Source organism: Mustela erminea, chromosome 18, assembly GCF_009829155.1.
Source record: "Mustela erminea isolate mMusErm1 chromosome 18, mMusErm1.Pri, whole genome shotgun sequence".
NCBI classification, from domain to species: Eukaryota; Metazoa; Chordata; class Mammalia; order Carnivora; family Mustelidae; genus Mustela; species Mustela erminea.
In genome coordinates this window covers 40,772,723-40,786,999 of record NC_045631.1, presented here as the reverse complement: position 1 = coordinate 40,786,999, position 14,277 = coordinate 40,772,723, and the positions used below count along the sequence as shown (strand labels likewise).

The 14,277-nt window shown below is 40.0% G+C and overlaps 1 protein-coding gene and 1 long non-coding RNA gene across 5 annotated transcripts in view; one reads left to right on the top strand and one right to left on the bottom strand.

Annotated features, from left to right (window-relative positions):
• The window catches only part of LOC116577602, a 151,731-nt gene that overhangs the window by 6,445 nt on the left and 131,009 nt on the right, over window positions 1-14,277 (bottom strand). The gene's annotated exons all lie outside the window — the stretch shown is intronic.
• On the top strand, window positions 5,769-12,720 carry KRT39 (keratin 39). Its single transcript, XM_032321086.1, has 7 exons — window positions 5,769-6,224; window positions 7,501-7,583; window positions 8,213-8,369; window positions 9,013-9,174; window positions 9,284-9,409; window positions 10,890-11,110; window positions 12,468-12,720. The coding sequence occupies exons 1-7, from the start codon at window positions 5,769-5,771 to the stop codon at window positions 12,718-12,720; spliced, it is 1,458 nt and encodes a 485-aa protein (XP_032176977.1).

Below are 14,277 nucleotides of genomic sequence, written 5' to 3'. Positions count from 1 at the left end.
GACTTGCTTTTCCAGCATCTGGAATGTGCTGGCTCCCCAGTCCCTGGGGCAGGAAAAGAGGCTGTACGAGGGTCTTGAGCTAGAGATTAAAGACCTGGTTACTCCTAACTGCAAGGGGACAAGAAAGAGTTATCTTCCCATGTGCCCCAAAGGAGAGGAGAACCAAATATGGGTGAGTGCTGAATTCTCTCCCACAGCAGCCTTGAAACACCTGGGTGAAGAAGGGTGGAGGAAACCTCAACAATAAATCTGCTCTGGGGAAACAAAGCAAGGAGAGCTTGGAGAATGGTAAGGGATACAGTTTGGCTAGAGTGTAAGCATCGGGTACAGGAGCCAAGGGATATGAGGTAGAGTCAGCTGGGTCAAGACTGTGGGGGGTCTTAATTGCCTGGCAATCAAGTATTTGTACATTGCTTTGTAGGAAGCACTGAGCATTTCCGCACTGGAAAATGGTGCTATTAAGGCAGATAAAGAAGCTCTTCAAGATAGACTATGTCATAGAATACTCACAGGTTAGTCAGATTGCCAAAAGTTAACAAATGAGCTGGTGGTAGCAAATGAAAGTGACAGACACCCAATGTTGTCTCAAAAAAAAAAAAAAAATGGTAATGAAAGAAGGAAGAAGGGGCACCTGGGTGGCTCAGTCGGTAACTGTCTGCCTTAAGCTCAAGTCATGATTGTAGGGTGCTGGGATTGAGCCCCACTGCCGGCTCCTTGCCCAGCAGGGAGCCTGCTTCTCCCTCTCCCTCTGCCTCCTGCTCCCCTGTTTGTGCTCACTCTCAGTCTTTCTCGCTGTCCAATAAATAAATAAATAAAATCTTCAAAAAAAAAAAAAAAAAGGAAACGGAAGGAAGAAGCTACCTTCATGGCTGAAGTGCTATATACTTATGAGTAAGACATTTCCGATCAAATACACTTACAGAGAAGTGTGTAAACCTGGCGATTCACAGACCCATACCCCTGGGGCTAATAATAAATCATATGTTTATGAAAAAATAAAAAATTTTTAAAAAATACGCTTACAGGGAAAGGAAAATTGATCAAGCAGTACCGAAGATGTCCAAGATGAAAGAAATGAGGAATATAATTGATGAAATATGATACTGAAGAAATCATAGAGGAGTCAGCTCCAGAACACAAATAAAGCAGTCAGCCATGGAAGGAAGTAAATCCTCTACCCAAGACATTCAAGAGAAGAAAAGTGAGAAGATGAAGAAAAGGGTATGAAAACAAAAATACAAAATAATTGTCAAATTCTGATTCTGAAAGTGATACACCCAAGTAGTTGTAGAATGTGTAGAAAAAAATAAAGAAGAAAATAACATTAATCAAAGTCATAAAACTCAAGGTCCTTTTTATGTGTTTTTAAAATGATTACAATTTCAAATGCTGTTATTTTTGGAGTCAGATTTATCCATTTTTTGTGGTTTCTTGATTTTGAGTCATTGTCACTCTTAATTTATGATTAACTTATAAAAATTTTATAAATAAAATTAAAAATTTATACACTCTAAATTTATAAAAGAATTCTCTTACACTTTCTCTTGGCACATCTATGACTTCCATTTTTCGCAAGTGAATCTATGATCCACTTGTAATTCAAGTATATGAATAGAGTAATGAGCATTACCAGAGCGACTCAGCTGTATCATATCTTAACTTTCTGTATTAATATCAGTTTATTGGGATCCAATTTTCATACGGTAAAATGCATCAATGGAAAGTATGCAGTTCCACAAAATTTGAAAACATACAGTCATGTAATCATCCAGATCAAGATACGGACTAGCATAGCAAGATGTAAAATACCAACCTTGAGAGTATCTTCATGCTCTTTCCCAGTCAGCTCACCTCCCTCATGAGAAGACAACCACTACTCTGATATCTAAGGCTACAGATGAGTTTTACCTGTTCTTGAAGTTAATATAAATGTAATCATACTGTTTGTACCCTTTTGTGCCTGACTTCCTCAGGCTGACATAATGTATGAAGTTCTTCCGTGTTACTGTGAATACCAATAGTTCATTCTTTTTTGTTACTGAGTATCAATCTATTCTATGAACATACCACAGTGTGTGGATCCATTGTCCTCCTTGTGAGCAGTTGGGTTGTTTCCAGTTTGGGTGCTATTGAGAATAAAAATGCTACAAGCATTTTTATACAAGTCTTTTTGTGTATATACATGCACTTACTTCTCTTGAGCACAGAACTAGTCATGTACCTGCTGGGTCAAAGGGAAGGTCCTTTATAAAATAGTGAATCCTTTCACCCAGCAAGTGGCCTGCCCTTTTGCTTTCTTAGTGGTATATTTTAATCAACAAAAGATTTTAACTGGAATGAAGTGTTATGTTTCTTAGTGTTCTCCATGTGCTAGAAATCTTTGCTCACCACAAGATTATGAAGATACTCTTCCATGTTGCTTTCTAAAAACTCTATACATACAATCTTCACATTTAAGTGTTTAATCCATCTTGAATTAATTTTTATAATTAATTTAAATTATTAAATTAATTTATTATTTATTATATTAATATTTATTATAAATATTAAGTAATGTAAATCTAAATTAATGTGACTATTTATTATTAAATAAATGAATATTTATTATTAAATAAATTTATTTATTATTAAATAAATTTTGTGAGGTAGAGCTCAAGATATAGTAATTTCTTTTATACAATTTTATACAATTACCTCAACATTTATTGAAAAGGCCATCCTTTTCTCATTGACCTACTTGGGAAACTTTTTCAAAAATCAACTGACCACTGGGGTGCCTGGGTGGCTCAGTGGGTTAAAGCCTCTGCCTTTGGCTCAGGTCATGATCCCAGGGTCCTGGGATCGAGCCCCACATCAGGCTCTCTGCTAGGCGGGGAGCCTGCTTCCCTTCCTCTCTCTCTCTCTGCCTGCCTCTCTGCCTACTTGTGATCTCTGTCTGTCAAATAAATAAATAAAATCTTTAAAAAAAATTAATTTAAAAAATCAACTGACCGCATGTATATGAGTCTATTCCTAGAATCCGTACTCTTTTTCACAATTTGCCAACCCTCATGCCAATATCACACTATCCAACTATTGTAGCAGTATAGTAACTTGTATGAATTTTTTCTCTCACCAGCAATAAATGAAAGGCTGTATACAGTACATTTGTTATCAAACTGTGATTTTTTCCAATCTGATAGTTGAAAAGATAAAATGATTTCTCAGTGTACTTTAAGTTTACATTTCCTTTTTTATTAGTGACATGAAGCATTTGTTCTAAGGCACTTTTTAAATGAATGCCTTTTGTATTTTCTTTCCAGTCATTATCTACAATGTTATTGCAAATATGCTTTCCCAGTTTGCCATCTGTCTTCTGATTTTAGAGGTTGTGTTTTTACCAATGTACAAGTTATTCGGTGTCGTCAGTTTACAAGTTTTTATGGTTTCTTTATTTTGGTCATTATTAGAAAGGCCTTCTGAATTCAAATTTATAAAAGAACTCTCATATTTATTAGCACAATTATGATTTCATTTTTTTGCATTTGAATCTTTGATCAATTTGTAATTTGTTAGGCTCCTGGGTGGCTCAGTCAGTTAAGCATCTGCCTTTGGCTCAGGTAATGATCCCAGGGGCCAAGGATCAAGTTCTGCATCAGGCTCCCTGTTCAGTGGGGTGCCTGCTTCTCCCTCTGTCCCTCCCCCTGGTTGTGTTCTCTCATTCTCTCTCTCAAATAAATAAAATATTTTTTAAAAATTTATAATTTGTCCTACTATAAGGCATGAGGTATGATTCTAACATTTCCTGCCCTACCTTTGACCTCAAGTGATATAGAATTGTCCCTAAACTACCTATCACAGTCTATCTTTTCCCCCACTGATTTTAAATGTCACATTTATCATATACTAAATCCCAATCTGTAAGGAGGTCTATTTTTTTTATTTTTTTAAGATTATTTCTTTATTTATTTGTTAGAGAGAGAGAGAGAGCACAAGCAGGGGGAGAGGCAGACAGAAGGAGAAGGAGGCTCTTCTTCCCACTGAGCAGGGAGCCCAATGCAGGACTCATTCCAGGACTCAGGAATCATGACCAGAACCAAAGGCAGATGTTTAACCAACTAGACACCCAGGTGTCCCAAGGTCTGTTTTAGACTCCTTATTTTATTCTCTTCATTTGTCTGGTTATTCAGGGATGAATACTATAGTACTTTAATTATTGAGGCTTTAAAATAGAAAGGACTAATCTCTTGGTGACTTTTCTCTTTTAGAATTTTCCTGGCTACTCAAATTTGATTAATTTTTTCTCATAAAGCTTCAGAATTATCTTGTCTAATTGAAACTAAATCAATTTTGGGAGGATCTCAATAAATTTATTGGAATCTAAGTTAAATTAATGTAGAGATCACTGACATTTTTATAGTGATGACTACAGTATTTCAGGCCAAGAACATGATAAATCTTTCCATTTATCCCAATTTTCTGTCCTCCAATGTATTTAAATATTTTATTCATGTGACCTACCTTTCTAACTAAATTTACTCCTGTGTATTTTGTATTTGTTGATGCTATTGTAAATTATTGTGCTTTTTCCTTACATTATGTGATATGCAGAATAATGGGCCCCCAAAGATATCCTTATCCTACAATCTTTAAATATGTTAGGCTACATGACAAAGGGGAAGGCCACTAATCAGCTGACATTAAAATAGGAAGATTATCCTAGATGATATGCATGGGCCCAATATAATCACAAGGTCCTTAAGTGTGGAAGAGGGAAGCAGAAGAGTCAGTGTCAGAGTCATGCCATGTGAAAAAGATCTGCCACATGCTGGCTTTGAAGATGGAAGGGGCCACTAGCTAAGGAGCATGGGCAGCCTCTAGAAGCTGGAAAAGTCAAGGAAATTATTCTCTCCTAGAGCCACCATAAAGGATCAGGAACAAATAACTTTCTTCAGAAAATGCTGAGAAAGTATTCCTGAGAAAGAAAACACATGCCTTTCAACTGATCATGTTTAAACAGCAAATATAAGTCAACACCATGATAAATTTTTAGCTAACATAATTCCACAAGCAAACACTGAGCGCTAGAAATGTCATAAAATTTCCAAGAAATTTCTTCTTAGCAATCAAACCCTACCTGGAAAACTGAAACAGGAATCTAACAATCACCTTTAAGTAGTGTCTTATTTAAAACTAACAATTTAACCCATACTCACAATGTCTGAACAATGAAAATGGGAAAATCAGTGGGGCAGAATAAAATAAAACACTGATTTCTGAGTTCTCCAATGATTATTAGATATTAATAGATTCCCTTTCCTAGAGAAGAAAGGAAAAGAAGGATGAACTCATTCCCGATTCAAGCTTAATGCCAGGTGGAGAGGTCAATAAGGATTTAATGAACTTAATATACTCACACCTACTTAATAATGGATGCTGTTAGAACTGTGACGACAGTTCCTTTTGAAGACTTCATGTGAAGCTCTGGATCCAATGACAAGTAGTAGTTGTGATGGGTCATAACTTAGTAACAGCCTCAATGCACATTTTTATGAGACAAGTAACTCTTCTCAGGCAAGTAAAAAGCAGACTAATGAGATGTTCCTATGGGATTTGATATAAACATTAGAAAGGAAAACATCCTGTCAGCTGTGACCCCACCTAGAGCAAAGGCTATATAAGCACTTCAAAGAGGAAATAGCCGAGAAGCTTGGAAATCAGACACAGTCGAGGTTCCTTGAGCTTTCCGTCTGGACCACAGACTAAAATAAACCAAAACTGGGTACACTATGGAAACCAATGGTTGTACAACAACAATGATTTCTTGTTCAACGCCACACCAAAACTGCTCTAGGATTACAAATTCTCGGACCATTTCTTCTAACGCCAGCTGCCAACATGACGGTCTTGAAGCCAACAGCTGCCAACAAGTTAGCCATGTTCCGAGGACTGCCAGACCCACTCCTTGCTTTTATTTCACTCCCATCTGCTTAATAAGCAACTTCAATGCCTGTCCCCTTCTGGATGGTTGTGGCTGGTGTGGTGAAGGCATCAACAGCCATGAGAAAGAGACCATGCAAATCTTGAATGAGCGCCTTGCTAACTACCTTGAGAAGGTGCGGATCTTGGAACAAGAGAATGCTGAACTGGAGTGCAAAATCCAGGAGGAGTGTAACAAAGAGCTCTGTGTTGTATGTCCTGACTATGTGTCCTACTATGCTACCATAGAGGAGCTCCAGAGGAAGGTAAGATTCTTAGGAATGTGTATAATTGGGTTGAGTCATGACACTCTCCAAGCAATAGCCATTTGCTAACCCTTAATATTTTTAGTTCATCTTATGTTGGAAAAAATATTTTGTAGAATAAGAGAATCTCTTGAATGGAATTGTCATCTGGAGGCAATATTCAGAGTTTTATATTTGTTCATCTTCCAGAGATACATTCTGCTGTGTCAGAAGTGTGTCAACATGTGTCAAAATGTGTCAACAACCTATTGCTGTCATTTCTTTAGCAAAAATAAGAAAACAGGGATCTGAAAAGGGGCATTTTGTTTTAACAAGTTCCCAAACGTTTAGGAATTATTTATTATATGTTTTATCCATTTTGCTACCATCACCACTGTTTCCCCCTTTTATGCTCATTTCATTATCTCCAAATTATTTCAGTGGTTTCTTCCAACACCAAGCCTATCTCCTAATCAGAGCAATGTGTTGCTGTTACTGCCCATGCCAGATTCATTCCATTTTATTTCTTCAACAAGTGTTTAACGAACACCACCACCAACACACCAGACATTACTCCAGGCTCTGGAAAAATATTTGTGTGCTAAAAAGTCCTTGCCCTCATGGTGGTTACATTCCAGAGGATGCAAATCAAGGGCAGATTTTTATTATTTTTTTAAGATTTTATTTATTTATTAGACAGAAATTACAAGTATGGAGAGAGGCAGACAGGGGGGAGGAAGCAGGCTCCCTGCTGAGCAGAGAGTCCGATGCGGGGCTCAATCCCAGGACCCTGAGATCATGACCTGAGCCAAAGGCAGAGGCTTTAGCCCACTGAGCCACCCAGGCACCCCAGATTTTATAATTTAATGGTAAAATATATACAGAAGTTTTTATTGGTGTGGGTTTTGCTGATTTCTTAGGAAAATAACAAAAACTTGGACTTTCCTGGGGTGCCTAGGTGACTTAGTCGTTAAGCATCTGCTTTCGGCTCAGGTCCTGATCCCAGCATCCTGGGATCGAGCCCCGCATCGGGCTCCCCACTCTGCGGCAAGCCTGCTTCTCCTTCTCCCACTCCCCCTGCTGTGTTCCCTCTCTCTGTGTGTCTCTGTCAAATAAATAAAATCTTAAAAAAAAAAAAACTCAGACTTTCCAAAGCTTCCCAAACTTCCTAAGCATAGCTATGAAAAGCCTAACTCCCCCCCACCCACTGTTAATTGCAATACACACAAGCCATTGGTTTTTAAAGAAGGAGATCCTGGTGTTTGTCTAATTTGTGTGTACAATTTCTTAATTCTAGATCTTGTGCACCAAGGCTGAGAATTCCAGACTGGTCTCACAAATTGACAACACCAAACTGGCTGCTGATGACATGAGAGCCAAGTAAGCCCACCCAGCACTGTCATTCATGGCAGAATTCACCCGCCTCTGACTCTATACACTCCTGAGAAGATTATCCCCAAATCTGCTAAACCTCCTGCTCCACACCATACCGGCACCAGCCCAGGGAAAACCTTCACATTCGATAAATGGAAACAGTACTTGGAGATTCTAACATATGAACCCATCTGAACACCTGCACAGTAATTCAGGAAAATGGGTTAATAATAATTGCCTTGTTTATGTTGAGAAAACTGTGGTTTGAGGGGGGGGGGTCTGTCACATCCAAAGACATACAGCTAGGACAAGAAATAACTAAAACATGCCTCCAAGTTTTCTAACTCCTCATCCACTGCTCTTTCTCCATCTACTGCATTGCCTCTTGGAGCAGGAGAAAGAGGATAAATTTCCTTATCTCAAAGAACAGCAATATAGCCTCATCCCAGCAAACTGATTAAGGAATAATAATTACGTGTGATATTTATCAAGTGGTCTCACCTCTAACAAGAATAAAACTGACACAGAAATATACTAAATGAAAGGCCCAGAGGAAAATGAGAAGGAGAGTTCTGCTTGGCTTGATTTACACTATCTGATTATAATGCCTTTCTTTTTGTGTCTCATTTTTAAAGGTATGAAGCTGAGATGTCCATACGCCAGCTGGTGGAGGCAGACGCCAAAGGCCTACAGCAGATCCTCAATGCATTGACCCTGGCCCAGGCCGACCTGGAGGTGCAAGTCCAGTCTCTGAAGGAGGAGCTCCTCTGCCTCAAAAACAACCATGGAGAGGTTAGAGAAAAACCAAGAGAGTCATTACAAGCTAAGCCTCTAAAAATAGCAGCAACTCCTTTGACTTGAACTGGGCAATAGGTGTCTCCAAAAAGTAGATACTACTCTGCTTTTCAGCCCCGACAGTACCTACCGCTACTAGCATGGGAATCCATCACCTATAACACAGTATCTGAGGCCTCCATGTCCTTCCCGCTTTTCCAAGAGAAGGAAGCAACACTTTTCCTGTCCTCACAGCTTTCCTCTCTGTTTGTAGGATTCCTACACAGACTTCTGCCACTATTTCTATAAGTCTGTATTAGTAAAAGCCCATATTGGCGTCATAGAGGCTATGGTCTCTTATTACAAATTCTACCTCTCTGCTGCTTCACCATTACCCATCGCTGGAAATGATCTAAATTCTTTAAGACTCTGATCTTGCTGATTAATTCCTTTTAATGTTCTACATATTTGAACACAGAGTCATATCTGAACTAGCCTGAAGTCATTTTATAGCATCTCAATAGCACCTATAAATCATCTATGTCTTTATTGTGAGCTATATTTCAGATACAATTAAGCTAAACCATTGCTATTAGACAAACAAGAACACAAGGGTGTCATCTGTTCACCAAGTGACCTCCCATTCTTTTTCTTTTCATAGGAAATAAATTCCTTACAGAGCCAGCTTGGGGACAGACTCAACATTGAAGTGACCGCTGCTCCTTCCGTTGATCTAAACCAGGTTCTACAAGAAATGAGATGTCAGTATGAGTCCATCATGGAGACAAACCGCAGAGAAGTGGAACAGTGGTTCAACACGCAGGTGGGGGAGGGTAGAAAAGTCAAAACCAAAAAGTTGACATTGCATTTCCAGGTGTCCGTTAATCAAAGTCATGTTTTCCTTCATAATAGTCATGGTCTTTGTGTTTCAGATGGAGGGGCTGAACCAGCAGGTGGTGGCCAGCTCTGAACAGCAGCAGTGCTGCCTGAAGGAGGTCACTGGACTGAGACGCACTGTGAATGCTCTGGAGATTGAACTGCAGGCCCAACACCGAATGGTACTCAGCAAGCTGACCAAGCCTAATACAGCAGTGATGGCAAAAACCCCAGACACCTGCATGTTGCAATGTTTCACAAATTGTGTCCCTCAGAAGTTCCTCTGTTTGCTAAAGGGCCTATGGCCAAAAAAGGGGCCGGTGGTCCAAAAAGCCTGGGAAATGCTGGAGTAAACACAGGTTCAACAGGGTACCTTCCTGCAGGCCTTTAATAAGCTAATATGCTCTATGGCTCTCCCAGAAGGAGATATATGGTATTCAGCTTTCCAAACTTATTTGGCTCTGGACCCCCTTTTTTAAGATCCTCTCATAGCAATAATGATCTATGGAATACACTTTGGGAAACATTAAGAGGGCATTTTATTACATGCAAAACATTTTTTAAAACTATCAAATTTATAAAATAATCTTATAAAGGAGGTAGCATAATTATTGAGCCAATTTTACAGCTGAGCCTCAGGCAGCTAAAGTGATTTTCCCAAGCCAGATCCCAGGTGAGTTCCATCTTGACTATTTTATAGAGATGGAGACACTGAGATCCTGAGGCATTAAGTAACTTGTTAAAGGTCACAAAAGAAATGAGTCTGAGCCGGAATTAAGGTTCCAAAGCTGGAACCACTTCTGCTTCATTTTACTGCCTCTCTGAAGTAAGCAGTTATTTATTTACTTATTTGACAGAGAGAGAGAGATCACAAGTAGGCAGGCAGAGAGAGAGAGGGAAGCAGGCTTCCCACTGAGCAGAGAGCCTGATGCAGGACTCGATCCCAGGACCCTGAGATCATGACCTGAGCCAAAGGCAAAGGCTTAGCCCATTGAGCCAACCAGGTACCCCGTAAGGAGTTATTTAAATGGCTCTGATATGAAGGGTACTTGGAAGAGCCTGCTCCAAAGTTGGTTTTGTCACCAGCTAATCATGTGACCATGGACAACTCACTTAACCCCTTGAACCTCAGTCTTCTCCTCTCTAAAAATTGGGAAAACCATGGAAATGATAGGTTATTCAAACCTAAAATTCCATTGTCCGTAGACTTACAGAATGACGAAGCAGGAAAGAACTTTAATCATCAAAGTTTCAACTCTCATGTTTTAGATATGCTGTGTTAGATGCTGCTGACTTCTTTAAGGTATAAATATTCATAGAATGAGGTGCCATAGTAACAGGTTCTCATAGCCCAGGTGTAAAATAAGTTGGAATAGTTTTTTGTCTCACAGGTAGGAGAGTGTGGTAGGATATTATCAGGTGATTAAGAAAGAAGTAAATACTTAAAAGAGGGCAAAAATAAGTTAAGAGTATAAAGGGGAGTGAGCTTTAGCATAGTTGATAATTTTGGTTTGGGATTTATTTGGTTAGGAAGTAATAAGAGGGTTGGAGATTCATTAGTACCTGCCCCAAAGAAACCATTGTTTAAATTGATGCAGTTTACAAGTGACCTAGGCTCCAACAAGTCATCGTTATAAATCCTACTTTCCTCCTCCGTGGCAGAGAGATTCCCAGGAATGCATCCTGGTGGAGACAGAGGCCCGATATACAGCCTTACTGGCCCAGATCCAGTGTCTGATCGATAATGTGGAGGCTCAGCTGGCAGACATCCGGTGTGCCCTGGAGAGACAGAACCAAGAATACGAAATTCTGCTGGATGTCAAGTCCCGGCTGGAATGTGAGATTGCCACATACCGCAGCCTTCTGGAGAGTTCAGATGTCAAGTAAGTAAAATAAAAACAGCTCCTACTAGAAAATATGCTCACCTACATGTGTTACTGCCACTGGCAACAGGGGGCGTGAGCTTTGATCTTCTTGCCAATGATGGGAACTTGCGATACATGGTCTCAAGCTGTGCTGTTCCGAGACCTACAATTGTAACCTGGTCCAAACTTGAGGCCTTAGCTGAGCTGAGTCATTCTGAAGAGCCAGTGTGCCAGGTTAATTGCTTATATGTTGAGTTTTTTTAAGTCCAAGGGAAAAAATGGTTTTCTCAAATATTCAAATATTCCTGGCCACTTACAGATTTTCCCCCACTGCAATGAACTTTCATAAGATTGAATAGGATGACCCTGTTCTGTTTGGCGGAACATTCTGCTCAAGCTGAAATGCCCATCCCTGTCCAGCCATTCGTCCTTGATGCCAACAGCAGCATGTAGATATGTATTTTAGCATCTTTTTTTAAAGTAGAAATTGTAAGGTTTTTCAATAAGAAGCCAAACAACTCATAAGGAACTGACCTAGATAGAGCACAACCTCTTCAGAGGAAGCAGCTCCTTCCAAACGAACGCCCCAGGTGCAGACTCTGTTAAAATTGTTACAGAAACCTTCTTCCCCAAAATAACCCCTGAATTCTGTTCCCAGCATTCTTTTAACTTGCACATTTTAACTGCCACATTATACTAGCATAAGGTTAACCATAGCTAGTCCCTATGAGGAGCTACAAGGCACCAAAGTGCCTTGAATCATCAAAGAAAGATGATGCTTTCTATAAAGAGCTCTGTTAACTGCTTCCAACTCCAATTCTGTAAAGTTTCATTTAAATACACCCAAAGGCACTTTGAAGCTTCTTGATAAAGACTGAGGACTCTTCCATAGATGGGGCTCAGGCCACCAGTAGTATTGTGACTCTCTGATAAGAAAAATATCTGACTAATTTCTTGTCCTCAGATAATAAGCCCCTCAGCTTGTCCCGTATCACTACTGACCCTGTAAATTTAGCTCCCATTATACCCAACCTGGAGATGAAGAACTAAAGCTCGGGAGGCTTCACTGACTTATCCGAGGTCACCAGCTGGTAAATGACAGAGCTGGGCTGCACCCCGGTCGTTAACTCCTGGCATGGTGTTCTTCCACAAGGCAGTGGCATTGTGCATAATGGCAGCTTACGTAATCTAATGCTTCCAAACTAAGGATGCTGCTTTCCCATGGATCTGCTTTCATTCTTCTTCTTTCACTAGTGATAGAACAAAATGAATGAATAAGCTTTTGGGAGTCCTTGTTTTGAGTGGCCCATGTTGACACCACTCCATCACCATCGTTATCTTCCCTCAGTCACAGGTAAAATTCTGTTTTTTCTAGGCTTCCCTGTAGCCCATGCACCACCAAATGTGAGCCTTCCGGTAAGGCCAGTGCCATGGAATGCACAGCCTCAGCTGACAATGCATCACCCTCAACTTCCCACTGGACACACGGGCCCTGCTGTGCCTACAGATGCCTGCCCCGAATACTGGTTAAAATCTGCACCATCACTCAGGAGATTCAGGATGGCAAAATCATTTCTTCTCACGAGCATGTGCAGCCTTGCTTCATCATCAGAACTGTCAGAGTCTAACATCCCAAGGTGATGAAAATGACCCTCATTCATGAAAGAAAGGCCAATACTTGCTCCTACCAGAAAGGCTTAAAAAGTCCCCAGCCCCTTAAGGTACCTAGTTTCTTACTACCACAGTGGGTCTACATTGCTAGATAGAATACCTTGCATTCTGATCCTTCCCTAAGTTGCCACTATCAACAGGATAACAAATGACATTGCTTGGGAAGCACATCACCCACTTCTCTGAGAGACGGGCACTGATTTATAAGTGCCCAGGAAGGTGCCCTACATTACTTGACTCCACAGGTGATAGGCAGGTTTCTCTCTTGTTTACTCAGATCTTGTTTACGTATATTGCTCACTTGATCCAGTCAGACAAGTTCTAAGATTGGTTTTGGCCATGGTACATGAGGTGAAAAGCTGCGATCTTCCCTCCTAAAATCCTTCCTTGGCTGTAGAAAGAAGCCTATATAGGAATAGCATGAATAGGGGGAAAGATCTTTAATGTTGTGTTTCCGTTAATAGTTGTGAGTCTGACTCCTATTGAACTGGACTGTCTGTTAACCATACGCACATACTTTATATTCCCCAAGGCATTTTTGAAGATGTCCGGGTTCTCCAAAACTTTGTAACCATTGGGTTCTCCAAATATTTTCATCAAGAGTCAGGAAGAGTTGTGGGGAGTGAATCTAGAGCATTTTGAAGGAATACTATGGATCCTTTTATTAAATGTTTGCTGTTTCTCTTTCCACTCTATAGGGAATGGGAGTTGTTTCCGACTGTTTAACAAGGAACATGGAGCTGGAACGCTCACGTCATAATCCTGTTCCTCCATCTCCCTGGGACTGATGGCCATGAAAACATAGCATAGCTTCCTCCTTCAATTTATCCGTCACAGAGAAATGGACTTGATCCCACAAACTTTGCAGAAAAGTAATCATTGAGTAATTGCTGCTTCAGAGCACAAGACAGTCTCAAGTGAGAAGATACCATGTATGTACCGGCCATTATCAGAGCTTCTCATAAGTAGGGTCACAGAGGGTTTCAGTCAATCCCTACAAAATATTTGACATTTTCAGAAGTTTTCATAAATAATTACAAATCAAATACAGAATGTGGAGCCAAAAGACCTGAAGTCCTAAACTAGTCTCTTGGGACCCTGGGCAAAACCTTTAGCCTTTATCAAACTTAATTTTCTTATTTGTTAAGAGGACCATGGCTACTTGACAGGTTTGCTGTGCAGATCAAATGAAATTGTTTATGTCAGGTACTTGGTACACTGAAGAGCATGATGCAAATGTTATTTTTACATAAGCTTTGCCTTTAACTACAGCCCTAGACTTAACTGTGTTATTATCCCATGTCAAAATTCTTTCTCCATAAATGTAGTTATCCACTCATGATTTGGGGAGTTTTAATAGTGCCCGGCTTTGAGCGGTGAAAAAAGAACAGAACAAGATCTTCCTGTCATCAAGCCTGCAATTCTACTCAGTAAAGCATTTGTGAATCTTCAGGTCTATATCAGATATCAGCTGATAGCTAGTGCCCACAGCAAAAACAGAAGCATAATTTAAC